At 37.6% G+C, this 24,835-nt stretch overlaps 1 protein-coding gene across 1 annotated transcript; it reads left to right on the top strand.

Annotated features, from left to right (window-relative positions):
- The first annotated feature begins 340 nt into the window (after positions 1-340).
- grb7 (growth factor receptor bound protein 7) lies at positions 341-21,307 on the top strand. Its single transcript, XM_036591644.1, has 15 exons — positions 341-586; positions 4,966-5,136; positions 6,303-6,438; positions 9,981-10,137; positions 11,010-11,131; positions 12,520-12,594; positions 12,722-12,859; positions 14,114-14,224; positions 15,006-15,104; positions 15,979-16,059; positions 16,367-16,486; positions 18,037-18,094; positions 18,227-18,314; positions 19,346-19,439; positions 20,325-21,307. The coding sequence occupies exons 2-15, from the start codon at positions 4,979-4,981 to the stop codon at positions 20,469-20,471; spliced, it is 1,584 nt and encodes a 527-aa protein (XP_036447537.1). The 5' UTR covers positions 341-586; positions 4,966-4,978; the 3' UTR covers positions 20,472-21,307.
- The last annotated feature ends 3,528 nt before the right edge of the window (positions 21,308-24,835 follow it).

The raw sequence follows: 24,835 nt of genomic DNA, 5'->3' as shown, positions 1-24,835 counted from the left end.
GAAGTTTGATGTTCAACTGTTGCTTCCTTGTCTTGTCTGGAGTAAAAACAAATAGGCTTGGACATTTTTGGATGGTTTTTTCCTGAGAAACGAGAGAGAAAGTCCAACATTCAGTGTCCAACAACGAAACAGCAAAAAAGTGTAATGTAATGTTTAATATTAAACATGTGCAGCAGAATGGTAGTAACGTATTCATATTCAACATTTAAACAATAACATCTAAACAACATATTTTCATATTCACATGAACAGCAGAGTACTGTCAGTAGCTGAAAAAAGCAGCACAGGCACACCTTCACTCAAGTGTCCCACTTTTCTTGATGTCCCACTCAACCTGAATTCGCCCTTTGTTTTGTAGGCTGTTTTTTTCCAGGCGCCCCCTCCTATTGCTTACTCACCTTTTGATTTCCGAGTGACGACATCCAGTGATTGAACACCTCACCAGTTCACCTGCTGACACTCTCGTCACGCCCCTACAGGCAAGGCGTGCCCTCAGCAAGCGAAACCAGTGAAATCACACACAACCAACAGGATCTTCCTCACGCCAGCAGTGGGAATGCCACACAGGACACCCTGAGCACTCACGGTACGTTCACTTTACACTGGAAACCTGCCACCTTTCATTTCATTTTAGCCTCAAAATGTAACTAATCAGGCCTACAGTTGGGTACTGTGAGAGGTTTTTCAGTTACAGGTTCAGGTTCAGGTCATTATTGTGAAAGAGCTTGGGCAGAGCTTTGTGGTGGTTTGTTTGAAGCCCTTTATAGACTTAGTCTGAATAAAATGTTATTGCTTTAGATTTCTGTGCCTCTTTCACAGATATGCTAGGAGTTTTTCATGGTTCTTCATGAAGCCAACAGAATCCTCAGAATACTCTTGTGGCCATTTGAGTTTGTATGTTGGTACCTTTGAAGGCTTTTGAAACTATTACAGGTGTAAATTTCTGACCTGTCAGTAGGGGTGTGCAATATGACAGTATTTTAGCATGATAAATTACATCACAGTATAGAACAATATGTTTTTGTATCATCACTGTCAGAACAAAATCTCATATCTCCAGTTTTTTTAGGAGAAGCAAAAAACATTCTTAACTTGTAATGGACGTTTGTCACAATTTTTTTTAAGTATTTTTGATTCATTGGTTAACTGGAGTTTTCAATGTAAGCAAAAAACAATTAAGACAAGAGTTTTTCAAAACAGCAGCATTATTTTTCATTACAAAATTCTAGTGAGTATGTGAAACACTAAATAAAATAATTGTCATAGTTTTTTTTTTTTTCAGTGCGCCACTACTGGTGGATTTAGTGTGTTATTAAGAGATTAGAGATGAACCTTTTTATCATTTTTAATACCTACAGGAATATAACTTCAGTCTCAGCTCTCATTCATTAGGTCCATGAAAAACTTCCTCTGCTGCCATATAGTATTGAGGTTTTTTAAATTTAGTGTTTTTCAAGATATCCTCTTAGCTGAGTTCATACACACCTGAACAATCACCTCTTTCATGTTGGCTGATTGTTTTCTGCTACTGAGCAGCACCTGTAGTTACCCTTCATTGTTACAGGCATGCCAGTATCAGTCTTGTTCCAGGACAATGGCTTTATGAGTCTTGCACTTTCTGTTTACCTTATTGACAAAATGACATCATCCTGTGGAACTGTGAAAAGTACTTCCATCCAGTTTGTCTGGGAGGCCTATGCTGACAACCTTCTGACCTCTATGAAGAATGAATTGGCTGCAGATCCTGGCAAACAGTGCCATTCAATTGTATTTCTAAAGAGCGCTTCACAACATGCATCGCCCCAGATGAGCTTTCCAGGAATACAAGCCCCAATAAATAAGCTGAGTACAGGAAAACTTCTTGAGAGCATGAGGAAGAAACACTGAGAGGAACCCGAGACTCAAAAGGAGAATTCATCCTCCTTTGAGCCTCCCTGAGTAGTGGATGTACATGATCAGGCTTTTGTGCCTATACAAAGTCACCTATCAATCTTATACATTGTTGAAAAAAAGCTGCCTTTTGTGGCATTTTTCTTTTTTATGCCACCTCAATATTTCAGTGAGGTAACCTTTACATTAATCTACTACTGGAGTTTCAATGAACTCAAAATTTTAAGGCCACTTTTTAAAGTTAATTCATTATATTATGATTATATTAATTATATTATATTATAACTGTGCAAGCAATGACTAAACAACTAAAATGAATTTAAAATTAAAATTAATTAATCTGGTGTTGATTTAGAAAAGGCCGTTTGATCAGACGTGGTTCTCCAATTAAAAGGGACTTAAACTGATTTTTCAAAACCTGAGCAAAAATCATTGTTCACAGTGGTGGTTATATGAACCAGACATCTCTAAAAAGCTACATCACAGAACGCTATTACATGTAATTACATTTATACATTTATAATAGGGTAGATTTGCTATAGATTTGCTGTTTGCTATAAGGTTTGGGCCTAAAACCTCTTCAAATCCATTCATGGTGGAGATGTACATGCAGCCAAAATATTCCCCAAAGAAAACATTTTTTCAGCTTTGAAACCATCAAAACATAGACATAAGCTAACTGGTGGTTTTGGATAGTAATTAAAATGGCTATATTTGTGGTGTAGACATTACAACCCCATGGTTCCTACCACCATCACTGTGAACAGTTCTGAAGTGCAAAGTTTCCTTAGTAAAGGACATTTCAAATCAAATCACTCTGAAGGACTTTGATTAAATCTTAAATATTTAATAATTTTTTAGAATTTTTTAAATAATTGGAATTGAATTCTCATTTTATCCACTATGATTAGAGGCATGATGGGTGTCAGTACCGTGGCCGATATCAGCAGAAAATTCTAGATTGGATATCAGAGGGGAAAGAAAGAATGAATGTGATCCAGTCCTGTACCAAATCTGCCCTGAAATAGCACACACCTACGCTGTGTGATGTGGTGTTGGTAGCTGTGTATTTCTTTCTCTGGGCTAGTAGAGTGTTTGAGTAGTTGAGAGCATAATAGTCTGCTTTTAGATATTCATCTTAAGTAAAGCAATTCAATAAAAAAATGCTCATTTTAAAGCTTTGTAGCTTTTAAAGAAAATATTCATATTTTCAGCCAATACTCAAGGTTTCAGTATCGGTATTGGAAAGGAAAACATGATATTGTACCATCTGTAACTGTGACTAATGAGACGAGACTGATGAGGATATTAGAATTGTTTTTCTCTTCCTTCTGGCAATGTGTCAGTCAGTTGTTACAGTCTGTGTCGACGTCTGTCTGAGTGTGTTTGTGTGTTTGTGAGATAACTTGTTGATGCATGACTGTGTGTGTGCCAGTTTCCTGGTGTGCTGCTCAGTCGCCTGGCCTGATTGGTCTGTCTGATTGGCTTGTGTGATTTTCCGTAGCGTAACCGTGTGGGATTAATGACAAACGCTCCGGCAAGGTGTGACACCAGACACACTCGGCTGTTGTTCTTGGCAGAGAGTCTGTTTTTCTTGTTTTGATCTTTGATCTGAAGTATAAAACTCTAGATCTGAAGGATTAACTTTGGCTGAACTTTTCAAGGAAACAGAAGAAACATTATGCTAAGTGATTGGGCTGCATTGCATCGAAAGGTCAGATTTACTAAGAGAAGTGCCGATTTCGGACAGTCTTTTGTTATACCTCGCCGGTATCCAGTTTAGCGGCGTGTGTACTAAAAACTTCAATGAAAATGACCATAACCGCAACTTCACAATTAACAGATGACCAGCACAATATAACCACATGTTTTGCTTGTGTGCATTTTGCATGAAAAACCATTTTCGCCAGGTTTCCATCTATTTCAGGTTCAAATTGTGACTCACTAGGTGGAAAAATTACTTATTTTCTCAAGATTTAGACCGAGGTCAAAATAATGGCTAGCTTGAAAAATGACTCTTCAAAGTATTTAAGAAAATAAAACATTCTTTTGAAATGTTACAACAGAAAATGAAGATGAAAAAAAGTAATTATTTTAACTTTCTGTTTCAAGCAGTATTTTTGGGCTTTAAGAAGGAAACACCTATAAATGTATATACAATAAGAGCAGTGAGCACCCTGTTGATCTTATAATTGGTATTAAGGGGCATTGCACCTAATTAGTAAAGCACAACAGGCACTTTTTAACACCAAAATAGAATTAGTGGCACTGCAAAGCCTTGGCACATCTGCACCAGATGATTTGTTGGAATTTTGCACCCTCAGTTAAGCTATGGGAAAAATACATTTTGACTTAACTCCTTCCTAAGACCAGGGCCGTAGTATGCCATAACTGTTTAGGTACGTAGAACAGCTCCGGTTGGGTAGTATAAAGACTAATTAACCTACACAGTGACAGTGTATTGCACTGCAGTTAGCATCATCTGTTGTTAGCATATTGGATGTTTGCTAACATTAAGGAAATTAATCTAACATATCAAGTAAGCTTACTATCGTAGACAAACACACCTTTCTAGTCCATTTATTTCTGATACATCTTCAGTGATTTTGTTCTGGAACCAGACCTGCTTGCAATTTATTAAGGGCCCATATTCTACATTTTTTGTGCTACATTTTTTTGTGCTAATGATTTTTTTTAAACCTCTCTTTATCCCTTACAGTTAAACAGACTGTTTTTGTTTCTGTGCTTTTAAGACTAATATATCTAAGTGATCTTTGTTCTGATTGGCAGCACTGGATGAAACACTCTTTATAACTTCTTTGTGAATAGGTGGAGCTAAACTGCTGGTTTTAGTGTCACTAGAATATGTTTGAGAATAACAGCACTAGCTTCTCCTTTTCTAATCCGTATCCTAAAAAGCAGTACTGAATTATTCTTTTCAATATGTGCAAATCAGTTGGAATGAGCACCCTTTAATCATGGCTGATCAATATCAGATGCAGTCTCATGAACAAAGATTTAGCCTCATTTCCCCTCTCTTGATCTCTCTCTCTCTCTCTCTTTCTCTCGCTGTAGAGCCTGTAGAGCGATGCAGGTGGACCGCCGCTGGACGGAGGTTTTCAAGGACACTGTGGCTGAGACGATTGTCAGAGACGAGCCAAGAGTGTCTCCAGCCAAGAGTGCCCTGATGTCCATGCATCAATTCACACCACGATCACGGCCCCTGGCCATCAGGAACAGCCTCAAGTACTTCTCCTCCTGCCCTTTTTTCTTTATTACAAGTTTTCTTTATTATAAGTACATTAATGTCAAAGGTCAACATTTTTGTCTTTGTTCAACCTTCATTTCATAGAACCTTAAAGCAAGAGTTTGGTCAAGTTCCACCATAGCCTAAATCAGCCAAGACGTGTCTGGTGTCCGATATGTTCCTCTTTAGTTTTGTACTGGAGCTATGAGGTGAATGTAGCTGACAAGTCATGGAAGTTTATATTAGAGAATGTGTAGTGAAGAGAACGGCCACTCGAAAATGCCTTCCAAGATGCTAGAGGACATTCCCAAGTGAGTCTAAATGGATATTGAACAAAATCATAGTCTGAAAATGATAAATCATATTTAGATGGAGAACAGCATAAAATACTTCAACACCACTGTTATATTTCTAAGCTAAGTTTGCACGTCAGTCATAGGACTTTCTAACACTTTCTGACTTATTCATGACATCAGTGAGTATGAACCACTGTATTCAGCCAATGAGCTGATCAGCTCGCCAACCAGTCAGAACTCAATAGCAGTGTTGTTAGCATCCTACTGCCCAAAACATGTTTACAGTGTAAGAAGCTTCACACCATTTATCAAGGACTTGTTTATGGGCGCCTTTATGGCATTTTGCAGTCATATTTTTTATATAATGGGAGAGATACGAACTGGCCTGGCTCCCCTTAAACTAGCTCTGGTTTGTAGCTTCCAGCTAGCAACATGTCTTGGCTAATTAACTATATTTGTGGTAAGGGGAAAATCGTTAGTTAGATTTTTGGCTCAAGCATTCCTTTAACTCTACACTCTCAGAAATAAAAGTACAAAACTGTCACTGGGGCGGTACCCCTCTTGTCACTGGGGTGGTATCCCTCTTGTCACTGGGATGGTACCCTCAAGGGTACATCTCAGTACCTTTAGTCAGGGAACATAACTGTACCAAATACGTACTTTTCACCTGGAAAAAACTTATTCAACTGGGCCTTAAAACCACTGTTGTACCTATGAGGGCATGTTTACATTGTTTGTACCTTGATGAATGAAAAATGTAACTGCACAGTACCTTTATTTCTAAAAGTGTAGGGTCCCCCAGTCTCTGGGTATTTGTGTATTTAACTAAGTAATTGTTATTGTTGAACATCATTTTTCTTTTTTTACAGCTCTAAAGGAGAACTCAGACCTTCATCTATGCCCTCCATACCTAATCCCTTCCCTGAACTCTGCAGTCCCTCCCACTCCCCAGTTCGGGTTGGCTCCCTAGTGGGAAATGCCAGAACCTCTGAGGAAGACACTCATGTAAGTGGACCTTGCCTTTATCTAAATTAATGAGATGCCGTTAATGGCATTCACAGCTTTAGACCCTCAAATTACTGTAAGAAGTGTCCTCACTGTCCAGCAAGTACGTTTAGAGACAGTACAGACATTTTGCTAGCTAGCTAGCTAGCTAGATAGACAGATAGATAGATAGACAGAAAGAAGGAAAGAAAGTCTTGCTACATGAGACATATACAACCCTATAGATTTATAAATTTCTGTTTGAATGTGGCTTAATATTTATCTACAATGTAATGTAAAGTAAAAATCATAAATGAGATGTGCATTATTCGTGTATGTCTGACCCCACTGAATGCCAAGAGATGTTCAGTGCTTTGGAAATGATTTACTGTGCTTTGGAAATGATCTAGGTAAAATTCAGATCCTTAAGTTGTTAAAATGTTCTTTTGCTTCTGTTTTCAGTATCTCATAAGAAAATCTCTCTGAATGCGATCCATCAACAAACTGTGACTAAAGTAAACTATTTTATGTTGATAAATTCATGATTGTAGGCTAATTTAAAAGCAAATGGCTCCAGTGATGTTTGGTACAGTTTAGAGGTGACCTTATCGTGTAGCTGCAAGGGAAATACACACATACATGCAGCCATACATACATAAACAGTCTGTGGTCTAGGTGAACGGCGGTTGCCCACGGTAATAAAAGTCGACAGTAGGCACAATAAGGAGACTGTGCCAGGTCAGACTTTGGGCAAAACAAACTGTTCCAATCACACACACACACACACACACACACGCACACACACACACACACACACATGACACACCCCTGAGGGCATTGTTTTTCTGCGCTACTTCTCTACACACACTCAAACACACCCAGCATGGCATTAAATATAAATGCGACCTTCATATCGCACGAAAGATGTCACTCAGACACACGCACACAGTTCACTCAGCCGGAGGAACTGGTTACGTTTCAGTGTGTGAGTAAGTGTGTACGGAGGCATGTGTGTTTTGAGTTATTGTCTCTCTATGTGTCTGAGAGTGTTTGATTGACAGCTCAGGAATACTAGTTCATCTAGTTTGAACAGGGGAGCTTCTTTCTGTCTGTCTTTCTCTTTCTCTCTCTCAAACAAAAACAGCAGCAACAACAACAACAGCTTATTCATATAGCAGCTTTTAAATATTGAAATGCAGATTAACATACTTTACAAAGAAAGAACAAATAAAGAACAAGCATAAGAGAACAGAATATAACAGTAAAGTAGGAAATAAAAATGTACTTTCAAAAGTAATATCACAAAAAAAGGTTTTACGATAGAAAAGGAAATAATTGTATTACATTTTATGACATTTCACTAAATTAAAATTTGTATTTAATATACAGAAGTATATTATTATAATAGAAATGTTTTTATAATAATATTATATTTATTCACTTTATAATAGTTTATTACAATTCAGCACATAATTTTATTATAATTGTCATTTTCTTATAAGAATATAAAAACTGTAATGATAAAATATTTTTATTATAATAAAGTAAACATTATTGTAAGAGCAAAGGTATTATTAGAATTTCTTATGAATGTAAAATCATTTGTAAAACAATTGCTTTTATAATAATAAACTTGTTTTTATTTTAATAGTAACTCCTAAATAACTTATTATAACAATACAATGAGATTTATTATAGTAGAACTTAATCAATAATCTTCTTATAATAAAAGTAGTTTTATTATAGTAATTAAAAATAAATATTTTCTTATACTAAACAAGGAATTGTAGTTCAGCAAAACATATTGTCCAAAGGTTATGTAGACACCTGCTCATTTAAGTTTTTGTTCTGAAACCAAGGACATTAATAGGGGGTTTGTCCCCTTGTGCTGCAGTAACAGCTGCTATTCTTCTGGGAAGAGGACTACCACAACTGCCACGCCAGGTCATCCCAGAGGTATCAGATGGACCTCCATCACTCCACAGCCTACGTTGCGGGGGCTTTAAACCCTGTAGCTGATGCTTGCCATTGGTCATGGTGAGCTTAGGCTCATGTGCAGCTGCTCGAGAGCATCCCATTGTGTTAGCCATGCATTAGAAATTTTTATGGAGATTATACAAGCTGTGTGTGCAGCTGAACACCTGTGTCAGCAGTGGGTGCACCTTAAAGTCACTGAGTTCACTAATTAGGTGGAGTTTCCGCATACCTTTGGACACATACAGTGTGTGCATGTACAAAAGCAATTAAAAAATCTCAAGAAAAGATAAACTAAAAAGGCTGCTTTTTAAAAATAGCATATGTATCACTGTAAGTGAAACGTATTTATCCTAAATTACCCCAGTAATGATGAACAATCATGCACAGAGAATATATATAAGACGCTTTTGTCATTGTGTTCCACAAGAAAGTCCACAAAACATGTATTAAGTGCCATTATTAAATAATCATCTCACTGAAAGACTCAAGACAGCAAAAAGATTCCCTCCCATCCACCCATCTCTCTGTCCTTTTTGTGCTCATAATTCTTGTTACACAATGACAAACAAAAGAAATGAGATTGAGGCATTTCTGTCTCTCATAAATCTACGTCACAAAGAGGACAGAAAAAAGCGAGGTGAAGAGTGTCAGACGGAAGTTGAGCTTGTGATTTTGTGTGATTCTTGAGTGTCTTCAGAAGTCATGTTGACCAATTCCTGGCTGCTGTCAGTGATACATTCAGAGACTTTAGCTCAGTCTCCTTTAACTCACTGAATTCCACTGTTTTCTGTGTAATTAAATCTAGAGTGATTTGATATGAAATGCTCTAATATAGAGAAACTTAATGAGTCAGAATTATTCGCAGTGGTGGTAACAGGAATCAGACGTCTGAAGCATTTAATGCCTGTGATAGCTACGTTACAAAAAAGTTCAGAAGTTGGTTATGAATGCAATGCCTGATGCCTGAGACATTGAGTTACAATAGTTTTAAGATAGGATTTTGGCCTAAAATATATTGGACTGTATATTTTCAAAAATCCTTTAATGATATAAGACAACACGTTCCAAAGAAATCGTATTTTACCATTATCAACATCACTTAAACTGTAAAAGCTCAGAAGACGTATAGATTCACTGGTAGTTTTGCATAATAAATAGAATGGCAATACCTATCACCACCACTGTAAAGAAATCTGAGTTTGTACCTTTCTCCACAATGAGCCATTCCACATCAAAGCAGTCTAAATTAGTTTATTTACATCTAAAATATTGAATTATGCAGAAAGGTTGAAAAATCGTTGGAATTCCCCTTTAAAATCTGCCCCCCCAGAGTAGTTGTCATTCATGTATGTTCTTTCTAGTTAAATTGTATCAGTGTGTGGAGCAGCTTAAAGTCTGTTACTGTATTTTCTATCACTATTTAAAAGAAGCCTCATGTTGCTATGCCTTTAAGCTTCATGATACTACTGTAATATACTGCACTGTGAGTGTACGTACTGTAATCATTTCTGAGTAAGTGTATGTGATCACAGTAAGAACTCAATTCAGATCATGTTCTTTACGTAGCTTTGTTTGTTTGCGTGTAGGTGGTGAGAGTGTTTGGAGAGGACACTCACAGTCGTTCAGTGCTGGTATCGTCGGGGGCAACGGTGCGGGACGTGTGTCATATTCTGGTGCAGGCAGCTCATTGCACAGACCAAGAGAACTGGGCTCTAATTGAGCAGCACCCTGCACTAGGACTGGGTAAGTCTGGATTGCACTGTTTCTGCAATACTGTGTCTTAAAGTGTCTGGACGTCTGCGTGTCTGCTGCAAATGAAGGGTTTCAAAGGGCCCATACCCTGTATTTTTATGTGTAGTCCAGGACTACCCTTAATCGCTGTGCAGAAAAAACTGACCTAGAGTATATTTATGTTGGAGAAACTGGTTTAATCTATAGGGATAGATTTGGCCAGATTAGATGAAATTTCCTGGTTTACACAGAATATTTTTGCTGTATTATAGATTATACTGTATCTGGCTAATTTATAATCAGTTGTATTATGCTTATACTGGGCTTTCAGTGCTCACTGGCCACTTCATTAGAAACCCCTACCTAGCTCCACCTTGCCGGTGTACAGTTTACACCTTCACCTTCTGCTGTCCACTTATGATCGGTCCTCCAGGACACATGTTAATGCCAGAGGTATACAGTGCATATGTTGTGTTTTGGATGCTGGTCTGCTGGTCAGCGGCAACGTAAACTAAAATGTCGTTCGCCAGCAAAACTAGCATATGTTGCGTTTTAGATACTCTGTGTACGTTCTAGATACTCTAACCCTGCACTAGACCGGTATAAACCAGCATAAACCTGGAACTTATGCTGGTATGTACTGATTTTTCCAGCAGGGAATACACTGTTGTATTAGTCACCTTCTAGTCCTTAATCACTGGTCAGTCTCTGACAGTCACTTTTTGCTGAACGCATCACACTCTGAGAAGTCAGTGATCCTAAGTTGTGAATTACACAATTTAAAATATATATATATATATATATATATATATATATATATATATATATGTGTGTGTTTTCGTTTGTGTGTTTATGTGCTCATGGGGCTCATTGTTTTGTTTTAGAACGCTGCCTGGAGGACCATGAAGTGCTGGTGCAGGTGCAGTCCTCCTGGCCACAAGGTGGCGACACCAAACTGCTCTTTCGCAAAAACTACGCCAAGTACGAGTTCTTCAAAAAACCAGCGGTATGAACAGAGATGCTCCTCTTGTTGTTGGTATTAATAACCTTTCACCACATGGAACCACAGATAAAAATATCTGCTTTCATCATTACTGTTACAGTCACTATAAATGCATTCTCTGTCTCTCACTTCAGAATAACACGCTCATTCTGAATAACCTTGAGCACTTTCACACTTTACTGTACTTCCAAATAGGCAGTCGTTTCAGTTATTTCAGTGCTCTCATGTAACGTGACAGCCTGTCACCTCCTCTTAATCTCCATGCTCCTGTCAATCCGTCTGTGTGAAGGGGGAAGGGGTTTGGATGAGTTCAGCCATGCCGAACCTTATAAACCAAAACTATGCCATAGACACCATTACATAAGCTACACATCTATTTGATCTATACTGGGGTTTTTCCAAATTTCATCAAGAATTTGATCAGAAAAAAAGCTGTTTTGTCACAGAGCTTCTACACTGAGTTACAGACCATTAAAAGCCAAACTGAAATCAAAATGGACCTTTTTAAATTGTTTTAAGTTGTTCATGTCCCTGGTCACAAAAATACAGTTTCTTCCATTTTGGAGTCCTGCAATTGAATTTTTTCTTCAGTAACTTTCATGGAAAATATTTCAGCAGAGATAAGTATATTTACAAAACTGGAAGCAAACTGGATTTTCATTATATATATATATATATATATATATATATATATATATATATATATATATATATATATATACATATACACACACACACAGAGGGTGTCCAAAAAAAATTACATCATTTGAGATGTGAATATCTGAGTAACTTCATGTCCTAGGCAAACAAAATTAAATAGGCTTGTTGAACAATACAAGATTTATTTATCAAAATTCAAACAAGAAATTCAGAGGGATGTAGTTTGTTAAAATTTGAGATCATTTGAGGGAGAATTGGCTATGTTATTAGACTACGAAATGATGTCAATTTTTTTGGGCCACACTGTATATATACATTTTGTATACAGTCAGCCAACAGTGTTCTGATAAAATAGTTCCAAGAAATTTGATTCATTATGTAGATTAAAATTATATGAGTTGGTTTGAAGATTCTGCAAAAAAAGAGGCTATGCATGATCCATCATACAATACCATTTAAAGGATACAATTCTTCCTTTTTCAGTAATCTTTGTCCATAATGTAGTGACTTTGCTTTGTGGGGTATAAGTTTCCATTATTCTTAGCTACATAAGCCTCATAGCTACTTCAGACACCAAGCATGTCTTGGCTGATTGATTATGTTTGATATAAGGGGAAAATTGTGCATATTTTATTTGTCTCTGACCTATTCACTAACAAATTACTGGCCTACACAATGCCTAATGTGTATGTGGCCACTTTTGTAACAATTTCCTTGTTTCATTTATGCAGCAATATTTCCCAGAGAACATGATCTCGGACAGCACTGATGCCAAGGCGGATATCAGCTCGTCTCAGCTCATCCAGGTTGGTATTTAGAAAACATGTTTAATAACACACATAATGTCCCTTTTCTAAGCACTAGGTTGACTGTTTGTGTGTGCCTGTCATTTTAGCTCATTCTCACTTTTTGTATTTGTCTGTGTGTGTGTAGAGTATGCTGAAGTGCGGTTCATGTCCAGAAATTCAGGGCTATCTACATGTTAGAGAAGCAGGGAAGAAGTCCTGGAAAAAACTTTACTTCATTTTACGACGATCTGGACTCTACTGTTCCAGCAAGGGGTCATCTAAGGTCTGAAAACATAAACACACACACACACACACACACACACACACATACACACACACTGTTTCACTGGGGTGGTCTTTGCCTTTGGCAAAGGTAGGCAGCTGCCTAGGGCTCACATGGGCCAGGGGCCTCATGAGCCAAGGGCCCCATGAAAATACAAATTTGATATAAGGTATGTATTGTTGTCACATAATCTATTCTAAACTGTATCTGTATTTTTAAAAACAACAATTATTTTCAGTATTTGTAATGTCTGATTTTCTGTGTTTTTAGAGGGAAAATCTAATAAATTTACACTAGTGTAGCAAAGAAATGCAAAAAGAGGGAGGAAAGCAAAAACTACACTAGCTTCTCAAACTACAACGAGATTACATTACTTATTACTTCCTGGAAAAAAAAGCAATCTCATCATTCATTACTTCTTCATTACTTCATGCCAAATTATAGTAAGATAATTCCAATATAGTAAGATAATTTCCATTAATAAAACATCTAGAAATATATTAAATAATCTTATATTATTTTTACAGCAATGCCAAAATGAGAAGTATTGGCTATAATGACAGAATTTAAGATGATTTCACTTGCAGTGTAGACAGCTGCATTACTGATTTAAAAATGTACATCCAGAGGGCCCCATTCCTGATTTTTTTGCCCAGGCCCCCAGAATCGCTGCACCCAAACAAAGAGCCATGTAGGATTCAGTCACATGCACACAGCTACATACCGAATATATACTGCACTAATTGTGTGAAGAAGCCAAAATTTCACAGTAGGGAGTCACTTGAGATTCAGCCCTAGTAGCTTTATTAAATTAAATCAGGTGGGCTGCTGAAGGAATTTAACAATCCATGCAATAGCTGGAGTGCAGTAAGAAGTCAGGGACCAAAACTGTTTTCCTTTAACCAACGCCAAAAACACTCTTGCTGTGAAGATAAATCCTTACTGTCTTTAAGTTTCCAGCTATTTAAGACCAAGATGAATATACACTCATTAGACAATGCATTGTCATTTTCTACTGTCTGCAGTAAACCTTTTTGGTGGCTATGGCACATTTCAAAAGTAGTCCAAAACACCACAGACTGTGAAATTTTTCAACCGTGACTGCATTTTCAAAAACGCCTGATCGTAATTGCTGGGAAAATCCCAAACTTGGCAACCCTTTGTTTTAACATATTTTCACTTAGAAAATGTAATTTGACTGGGGGTGCAAACATTTGCATACAACTCTGTACATATGTGTATATGTGTGTTTAGGAACCTCGGCATCTTCAGTGTGTAGCTGATCTGGAGGATCTCAGTGTGTATACAGTGTGCAACAGTCGAAAACTCTACAGCTCTCCTAAAGTGCACACCTTTTGCATCAAGGTAACGTATTTATGTCACCAGTAACATTGATTCAATATGATATCCAAACAGATAAACAGACTGATAGTGCCAAACCTACAGTGTTTATGTTCAACACCTTTCATCTTCATTTGCATATTTCTCCAAGATATGTTACTTGGTCTCAAAAATATTTGTACATTTTTGCCATATTTTCAAAATGTTCACTGTGTTAGAAAGCAACATATCAAACCACATTTATTTTAAACAGACCATTCCAGGACCTTTCAAAAGGCGACTGGTGTGTTTCAGATTGCTATCATTTGTGCTTTTTGTGCTATCATTTCTTCTGCAGACTTCTGCAGGTTTGCATCTGAAATGCCTTTGTACACTTCTGAGTTCATGACCCCATCAGTGAACGCAAGCTCACTGACACCATTGTAAGAAAAACAACCCTAGACTTTGACCCTGTTTGCACCTGGTTGATTCATGTGACTAGTATCTGGATTATAACCTGACAATATTGGCAATGCGTCTCTGGTTAGTCAGACTGAAGTCCAGCTCCCATTGTCCAGTGATCATGTCACACCCAATGGGTAAGGGTTTCCAATTGTGGAGCAGGTGCACTCTGTGGCTGTGTCTCAAACCTCATGTACAATACTAAAAATCATGTTTAAGTTAGCACAACATCATTGCAAGAAAAAACAGCTCCAGACTTTCACTTTTCCACCTCCCTTAGTGCAATGTGGTTGGTTAAATTGTCCAAATACGTTTTGGGGCTATTGTACTTGTCTTCATGTGTTTTGTTTTGTCTGTGTTTCAGTCTTGTAGAGACAGATTTCGTTCTCAGGATCTTAAGCTGCTGTGTGCAGAAAATGAACAGTGCAGAACCTGCTGGATTACGGCCTTCAGAGTGTTCAAGGTAAAGACACAACATTGTAGCAGTGTCACCTGGTTTTATCCTTTCTCTTATGTAATGTTGAAAAAATATTGCCGTAAACTCACTGTCCACTTTATTGAAAACACCTACCTTGTACCTCTACTTTATAAGCTCCTTCTGACTTATAGCCAGGTTGTAGCCATAGGTATGCCTGGGTGGGCCTGACTAATCATAGGTCCACTGAGTCAAATGGGGACAGGACATTCATTAAGCTGCCTTTTTAAGATGATGGCCAATCAATGGCTTTCTGCCAAGCTCCACCTTCTTTTTCTCTGCCCTCTATTAGCAGCTGTTGTTTCAGCCAGTGTTTTAATTTAAGACTCTAGTTGCGGTGAAAAGATGCAGTTGAGTATGTCTTTTTCAAAAAGCCAAAAACAAATTTAAAAAAACATTGTCGTGAATTTGGTACTTATGATGCCAGGATGTTTCAGGCAGATCTAGGTGGGGGCTCTGTGATTTTCAGCTACAGCCTCATAACATCTACACATTTGGTTTATCTTAATAAAAATAATACATTGCCAGTTGGGATCCAACATTGATCTAAAGAGCCATCAGTGTCAGTGTCACCGCTAGGCTGAAAGTGGCCACCACCCAAAAATATCCATCCAAGAGATGCTCTGCGGTCGGTCAACTGACTGCTGATGAAAGGACAGTTTATGGCTAAGATAAACTGTACACCAACAGATGGGCTACACCCTCTAACACCAGCAAGGTGGATCCACAATGTAGGAGTTTCTAATAAAGTGAGCATAGATCAGGGGTACCCAGACCTCCATGGGAGCAGGATTCAGTACCCTTGGTGTAGATAGTTTTTAACTATCTGTTTCGTGACTCTGTGTGTGCGTTTGTGTTTCAGTATGGGAAGCAGCTTCAGTGTAATTACCTGTTATCACAGACAAGTCCCAAACTACAGATCCCTCCACGAAAAGACACCAAGGTACACACATACACAAGCAGCGCAAGCACAGATTCTAAATACAAATCCCACCACAACAAATCACCAAGGAACAGCAACATTTCCCACCCTGCTTTGGGGTGGGACACCCAATATTTGGAAACAGGCACAAATGTTTGCTGCAAAACTTCACACTCTTAACAGTTATCCTCCACAGATCTGACATGTTGACAACCGTGCCGTTTTCTCTTTTCGCAATATTTTTCCCGTTCACGGGTTTGGTCAGCCTTTTAAAATTCTGTCTCCTCTTCCACTCGTCTGTTTCTGATTTATTCGTCTGGGCTTACAGTGGAAGGAGGGTGAGGAGTCAATGGTAGCAATGGATTTCTCAGGGAAGAGTGGAGGACGAGTCATCCTGAACCCTCAAGAGGCTCAGAGTGCAGAACAGGAGGAAGGCTACAATTGGAGGGTGAGTGTGTGTGCTTGTGTACTTGTATCTTACTGATGGTCTTCCGTAAGACCATCTTCTGCTTCATTTGGTTGTATGTCCAGTCAAAACGGTCATTAGATACAAGGTTTTCATTTTTCAACATCAGTAAAAAATATTCAATGCAAAATTACACAGACATTTCAGTAACTAAATATCAAAAAATTCAGTATTTAGTGTGTTTACTCTTTGCCTTTATAACAGCTTCCATTCTTTTCAGGAGACTTGCTTTCAGTTTTTCAGAGAACTGTGCAGGGAGATTTTTCCACACCTCCAAAGTTCAGTCTTAGAAGTTGGTTGCATTTTCAGCTTCTCAGGATCCAAGTAATCCCAAACACATTCAGTGATGTTAAGGTCTGGACTCTGGGGTGGTTGGTCCATTGTTCTGAGAACACCAGCAGCTACAGATTTCCTTTTCTCAGTAACAGATTCTTGATAGATACACAACTTTTCAGATTCATAGTGTTGAGTTGTCTTCTCACAGTGAAAGGATGGACTAAAACACCTGTGGACTTTTTCACATCTGAAGAAAGAATGGAGCCTGACTTTCTATCAAAGATGAAAGCTTTTGCTGTTTATCTGATAGTGACAGTTTTGGTGGTCTGCGGAGTCTTGCACAATTGTTAGTAGTTCCATTTCCTCTGTTTCTTTCAAGAACTCCAGTTCTTGGAAACTCCAATTTTTCACTTTGTTTTCATTTGACTTTTCCCTTCCTTGTGCAACTAGATTATCTTACATCTAATCTCCTCAGAAATATCTCCTGAAAAACAAATAACTTGTACTTAATGCCTGGTTTGACTGGAAATTAAATTAATGGAGGGGGTCTCTGACTTTTGTATAGAACTGTGTATATATACAGTGGTGCATACACATACACTTGTACCTGCAACATACACACTACCATGAAGTCACTGTTGTGGTGAGAACTTTTCAAATAATGTAAGGTAAAAGCAGTTCTGTGGGCAGAAACTGACCAGTGATCAATTGGGGTAGAGCAGTGTTGCCCAAAGTTGGGCCTTTGAGCAAACATTGACCCACAAGAACATTTGATTTGGCCTGCCTGGAGGTTGTCTAACTCTAAACATAGGACACACACTTAGGACACATAAACATAGGACACACACTTTTATACAACTTTTAATTTTTAGCCTCTTTTTCTTTTAAATTAAATTTTTGTAGTACTTCTGGTAACAAAACATGTATTTTAATATTATGAAAATAAAATGAAATGTCAATAAATAAAATAATGATGACAACATATATAAGGCTATATCTTTTTGCTGAATTGTTAGCTGAAATACAGGCAGGCATTTAATTTATTGATGAAACAGTTGTGCACCCCTGAGGTAGAGGGTGGCTCATGAGTTGTGCAGCAAGAGATAAGCTACAGTCTGTAACTGTACATCTGTATAGTGCAGCTAAAAGGTAGGTAGCTATAAGGTGGTCAGTGGGTGGAGGTAAAAGGTAGGGGTTTCTAATAAAGTGGATAGTATTTGTGAACAGTTTCAGAGACATTTTTATGTTTTTTACAGAAGAGAGAGGCGCTACGCTACAGCCTACCAAGCAACAGTCAGGGATCACGACCTACTGGTGAGTCTCACAAGCCGTTCACACTACAGTGCTGCACTACAGCTTTCAGCCAGTTCCCACATATAGGCCCAAAGAGTTCTAAGTGCATGCAGTATAATTACTATTGTGTTTGTCTTTTATTTTTGTCTGTAGCTGTGCATCAGATTCAGCCTTGGTTCCATGGTGGCGTATCCCGGTCTGAAGCTGAGAGGCTTTTGGAGGAGCAGGGTCAGGTGGATGGGTAAGAATGACCTTTAACCCCGTCCCCTGGTGGTCAACATACAGAACTTTACAGCAATGTACAGTGATTCTGGGCTTAGTTAACGTCTACCATAAGCAATGTCCACCTTCCTTTGGACAATGCTCTTGCAGTCCAATGCAAAAGTTTGGGCGCCCCTGATCAAATTACATGTTTTGTTGATTTTATAAGTGAAAATAAGTTAACACATCCTCTACAGAGAACACAGTTCTGCCCATTTTAAATGCATGATTACTGTTTATTTGCTGAATTTAACATGCTGGAAAAAATAAAACAGAACAAGGCTTGTGCAAAAGTTATGGCACATATGTATTTTATGTTTTATTTTTTCCAAAATGTTAAACTTAGCAAAAAAAAATAAATAAATAAATACATAAATAAATAGAAACTATGCACAGAAATTTGCTGAAAAACATATGGTAAATTTAAGTTTGTTCCCTGTAGAGGATTTGTTAGCTTATTTATTTTCACTCAATTAACAAAACATGTCATTTGATTACTTCAGTTGGTTCAAGTGTTACTAAAAATCTATTTAAAATCAATTAAATCATTCAGATTTATTTGTAAGTACTCAGCTAGACATTATTGTTTGTGTATCCAAAAAAAGAAAGAAAGCCAAAAACTTTGGTTAGTTAGCATGACAGCAGCAGATGGCTACAATTTCTTCTTCATAATATTTATCTAGAAGTAGGGATAATCAAGCAGAACATGCTACTCTTCAGATGTGAAGAGAGGCAATAACTGCACTTAAAAACCTCTTCAGTTAAGCAATCACCTCTTTTTTGTGTCTAACCTATGTTCATGTTTAGTCTGATTCTGTGTCTCATATGGGGGCTGTGTCTTAAAGGGGGTACAGCAGGAGGAAACTTTCAATGTTTTGTAAAGCTGTAAAACATGCGTATAAAATATAAAAAAAAACTTATGAAAAAGAATTTTACAGCAATGCATGTAGCTCTGTGATTTTAATATGTATGTGAATCTCTCTCTTTCTCTCTCTCTCTCTCTCTCTGCAGGATGTTTTTGATTCGGGACAGCCAGATGCATGCGCAGTGTTTCGTGTTGTCTCTGTGTCATAAATTAAAGACCAAGCACTACCTCCTCATTCCTGTGAGTTCAATCTGTGAAACAGACACTGTTAAAGGAATACTCCAGTGATTTTCATACTAATCTCTATCTGCCACGTCTGTAGTGTACAGTTGAATACCACAGACAGAAAATGTCCAAAAGGCAGCAAAGCAGTCCGGGTGCTTTCACTGACAAATCAGAACAAAAATGAAAAGAGAATTAATAATGTAGTGAACACTGGTTTATGTAGATCTATAGACTGCAGTAGTGACAGTAATGACTGTAAGGTCACTGGTCTTCATAGATCTATTTCTCATTTGTTACTCTGACAGGCTTCCAACACTAATAACACTATTATTGGTTAATCTGAATATCTCTGTTCAATGACAAGCCCACTTCTTTTCTCTCCCTATTCTTTATTGCTCTGGTTGTAAAATTGTTTGGTGTCGACCAGAGGACGAGGAGTTCCCCTTTTGAGTCAAGGTTTCTTCCTCTTCCTCTTAGGGAGTTTTTCCTTCCACTGTCAACCTCAGGCTTGCTCATTTAGGACTTGGCAATGTGAAGTGTTTTAAAGAGCACTATATGAAGACATGTTAAATTGAATGTCAATGTGAATAACTAAAGCCAATGAAAAAGAAGATGCTTTCCTCACAAATATACATAAGGAGAAAGAAAAACATTATCATTTGAAAAAACTCAAAAGTTCCTCCTACCTTCAAAACACATCATCAGGGAGGTTTTCTAGCTTTTAAACCAGAATATCTCGCTCTACTCTTGCACCACTGTAGGATCTGAATAGGCATCTTTACAAAAGACATAGCATATGGTGAAATTTTTCATTTTGGCTGTAGTGCCTTCAAGCGGAGGTTAAAATGGTTTTGTTATCTCTTTCCATCCCTGACACTCTCTCTCTCTCTCTCTCTACAGTGTGAGGAGGGCGGCAGACAGTACTACACAATGGACGATGGCGTCACTCTTTTTATGGATCTGCTGCAGCTGGTGGAGTTTCATCAGATTAACCGAGGAATCCTTCCAGTGTGTCTCAAACACCCCTGCATACGCATCGCTCTCTGACCCTGACCCTTCAAACTGTGCCCTTTGTGCAATTAAGCATTATACACTTAAAATTCCAAACTACTGTGTGCAGACTGTTCTACGTCCCTGCCCCAGAGGTGCGGTCAATTTTAAACAAGTTTTATCCGTTTATTTTCCACAGCTGTAATAAAAGCTATGGTAAACAGCTGAATCTCCTGAGCTACAAAACCTAACAATGTTTTTTTCACACTTGTTCTGATCATTTTCAGTTTGCAGACTCTTCAGGCAAGTTTCTGTTCACTTTCTGACCACTAGGTGATGCTCTAATGCAGTGGTCACTTAGAACTAAAATATGCCACAAAGATAGATCTCCAGGAAGAGGGTTGGTGACCACTGCTCTAATTGTGTAAATAGAGATCGTATTTCCAGCTCCAGCTCTGTGTAGTTCTTCCTGCTGCACAGTTTTATGCTTTTGCTGCACCTCAGTCACATCATTAACTAAAGATCAGGTCCCTCTGGAGCTGAATCAGATGTTAGAACAGGGCAAACTGTGGATTGCAGGACTGTAGTCGGGAAGCAGTGGGCCCACAGAGTTGAAGCAAGCGTTGAGTGAAGAATTTTGCACAATGTTTTAGATATCAGAGAAGAAAAAAGCTTTTCTCTTTAAAAGGTAATATTTATGAATGTTGAATTGTCTATTGTAACTGTAGACTCCTATGAATAGTTTACATTTTTGCTGCATTTATTTTATAAAAATGTGTTTTACCATCTTAATCTGCAGGCAGGTATTTAAGTCAGTCTTCCAGTGTCACTTGGTTTTGTTTTTTTTTCTCTTATGTAATGTTGTTGATTAAATTTCACTGTATTCTCTTACATACACATTTACTGTCCACTTCATTGTAAACACTCTTATTGTACTTCCACTTGCTAGTATAGTGTACAGTTACAGACTGAAGGCCACCTACTGATGCACAATTTGTCAGTCAGCCTCTACCCCATTTATTACTGGTCACTTTCTGACCACAAGACCACTGCTGATATTATTTGGGTGGTGGGTCATTCTCAGCACAGCAGAGACACTGATGTATATAGTGGTTTGGTAATCTGTGTGGTCGTGTATCAGGCAGTTTTTACACGTCAGAGTCATTGCTAGGTTGTGAGTAAGTCTTCACCCAAAAATATCCAGCCATGAGCAGCTCTGTGGTCAGAAACTGACCATTGATGAAGAGCTACAGGATGGCTTACATGATGTTTTGGGTTAAAAACCCAAAAAATGAAACTTTTACTCTGTTTTTTGTGATGAGTTATTTTAATTTGTTTTCTCAAGATCTTGAGTTATTCATATCACCATGACACAACAAATGTTTTCTTGAGACTTTTAAGACATTTATACCATTATCACAATATAATGAATGTTATCTTGATAATACAATGTCTGTTATGTTGGGATAATATAAATAACTTGAGATCTCAAGGAAAAAACATTTGCTGTGACAATGACAAACATCATTAGATCTCAAGAAAACAACAAAAATAACCATCACAGAAAAACAGAGTAAAAAAAAACAACACAATCCATGGCTCTTTAGGGCTTCTGTAAGTTTGGGTATTTTGATGCACAGATACACAACCACCTCCCAAAACCACAGAGACAGCAAAAAATATTTTTGTTTGCTTTCTGTTGTATTCCCTCGCAGCAGGATTAAAGATTAAATATCACAATATAGTACTTTTTTGACAGTATTAAACAGTATGTATGCAACACTGTTTAAGAATAGTCCTTTTCTGTATTGCTTTTTATTGGGCAAAGTAGAAGCAGAAATTCTTTACTGCATTTAAAAGGGAATTAAGCAGATTTTTCCATTTTTCTGCATAATTACATAATTCTATTGTTGAGATGTAAACAAGCTCTTTCAGGGTTTTGTGAAGTGGTTCATGTATTTTTTCTTTACAGTGGTGGTGATAGGAACCAGGGGTTGTGATGTCTACAGCGCAAATATAGACATTTTATTTACTATCTAAAACGACCAGTATACCTACACATGCCTTCTGAGTTTTTATATGTAATGTTAGTGATGGTAAAATAGTGGTTAATCTGAAAAATAAGGTTTTTTTGGGGACTATTTTGCCTTATAACACCCTGCATGCACCTGTCTGCCCTGAATAGCCGTGTAAAACTACATTTTAGGCCAAACTCTTCTCAAAACTAGCACAAAACAATGTCTCTAGCATCAGGCAGCATATATTTAACCATTTTATGTGAAAACTTTCTGTGGTGTAGCTTTTAGAGGCATTAAAATCCTCAGACATCTGGTTCCTATCACCACGTTTGTGAATAATTATGAATCGGTAAGTTTGTCTGGAACGCTGGATTTCACATCCAAGCACGGTTCAAAAATTTAATTTTGTAGAAATTTTCAAAGACTGATGAAATTCCCCTTCAAACACTTCCGACGTCTGGTTCCTCTGAATATATATGACTTTGTTTACATCTATTTATTATTAAATATGCATATGTAAGTAAGTAATCAGTGGATTTCCCCTTTACATGATTTGAGATTTTCACTTTACTTGAGTATTTAGATTGGCTGGAAATTTTAACTTAGGGTGAGTCCCACTAATCACGCGAGAAGACCCGCTGTCTGTCTGCGCGCAGAGAACTCAGAACATCTTAGCTCGGAAACCGATCCGTTTGAAGGCCGCTGCGCTTTTACTGCACCTATGCCGCTTGCAGAGAAAAATGGATGAAACGACCACTGCAGAACTGACCCCGGTCATTCACAGCCGCGCGAGGAGGAAATGTCAAGATTTGCTGGTATGAACCGGGTCTGTACCGGGAAATGCTGTGTATCTTCATCTGACAGTCTGTCCTTTAAAACCACCGCCCGACCTGAAGAAGCAACCTGAGGTCCCTCTGCTATAACGTTACCAGTTAGCTAGCTAGCTAACAATTTTCTTGGCCTACATTTAACGTTACTTAACACCGCTAATGTTGGGTATTGATTTTAGCTAACTATCTAGCTAAACTTACCACACACTTAAATAGATACTCCGGCCAAAATAAAATTTAGGAAAAAAAATCTGTGAATACATCTGTTGTAAACACGCCTGCTCACCTCTAGTGCCATGTCAGTCTAAGGCCAGATTTCCTGATTTAAAGACAAGGAAAACTCCCTACTATGGAAGCCCATTCCTGCCACTTAAATAAAATCCAGCACGTTTTTTTTTTTTAAATTTTTAATCAATCACTGTTTCATTATTTGGAGATACTAAAGTCATTGTTTTCAAATGCTATCCCATTATTGTGAGATACAAGCTTGTTATTTTGAGATTCTTTCTCATTAGATAGTATTTCAAAACAATGACTTAGTATCTAAAATTAATGAGATGTTCATTTGATCTATTCATTTTTGAGATACTAAATCGTTATTTTGAGATACTGATTTAATATCTCAAAATAATGAGACAGTATTCCAAACATAATGACTAAGTCTCTCAAAATAATGGCATAGCAATTCTCTTAATAACAAAATAATAATAATTAGATGCTGGATCTTTTAATTTTAAGTGGCGGGAATGGGCTTACATACACTTCTGATGATGCATCTTGAAGGTGGAAGAAAATCTGAAATGTAAAGACAGTTGCTTTAGGATGGATACTTTGGGGGGTTTCTAGCGTGCAAACTCATTTACTGAATTATTCCTATAACAAAGAAAATTGAGGTTGGTGCTTTATCAGTAATGTACGGCCCCCTAAGGTGACATGGCGTGGCCACGAATTGCTATTGAAGCCAGTTATGAGAAACTTAACTTGTGTCCTCAGTATAATAATTAGTGCCCACACCTTATTAAAAATCATCCCCATGTCACCTTAGGGACACCGTAGTAATGCTAGGGAGCACCACAGCTGTGTTTATTAACCTCTAGATCAGTGTCTAGCAGGTTTTGATGAGCCATAGGGATTCCCATGATTTGCTGTGTCCCAAATCAAGCGCTTATATACTTTAGAATTTGAGTTACTTAGCTACACAGTTACATAGCTAATGTGGTCCAGTCATTTTTATTCATTACCTACTTATTGTTAATTATTCTTATTTCATACATGTTCATATTTCTATTGATTCTAGAATTATCTGTCTGACATTCACTTCTATAGTTTTAAAGTGAAGCTCTTGCTACTTTGCTTATTAAAATAAAAGATTTAAATTCTAAATATGGTTAAATATATAATTACATACAATTATAATGTGCAGTAGTTTTGATAACTACATCTAAAACCGATATTTTTGGCTTTTTCAAGCAGTATTTGAATGGATGACAGCCTGTACTGTATTTTTCTGGTGCAGTACCTTTACTTAGATATGGCTTTTAGATACATTTTCCACCACTGTTGTTTTGGTGAG

The sequence above is a fragment of the Colossoma macropomum genome, unplaced genomic scaffold, assembly GCF_904425465.1.
Source record: "Colossoma macropomum unplaced genomic scaffold, Colossoma_macropomum, whole genome shotgun sequence".
Taxonomy (NCBI): domain Eukaryota; kingdom Metazoa; phylum Chordata; class Actinopteri; order Characiformes; family Serrasalmidae; genus Colossoma; species Colossoma macropomum.
This window is presented reverse-complemented; position numbering and strand designations above follow the sequence as displayed.

What these genes read in the sequence shown, in the direction of transcription:
- grb7 (XM_036591644.1), top strand. Translation starts at nt 4,979, where the DNA reads ATGCAGGTGGACCGCCGCTGGACGGAGGTTTTCAAGGACACTGTGGCT. An exon ending in GCTCGTCTCAGCTCATCCAG is followed by an intron (nt 12,595 to 12,721) that starts GTTGGTATTTAG and finishes GTGTGTGTGTAG; the next exon opens with AGTATGCTGAAGTGCGGTTC. An exon ending in TGCACACCTTTTGCATCAAG is followed by an intron (nt 14,225 to 15,005) that starts GTAACGTATTTA and finishes TCTGTGTTTCAG; the next exon opens with TCTTGTAGAGACAGATTTCG.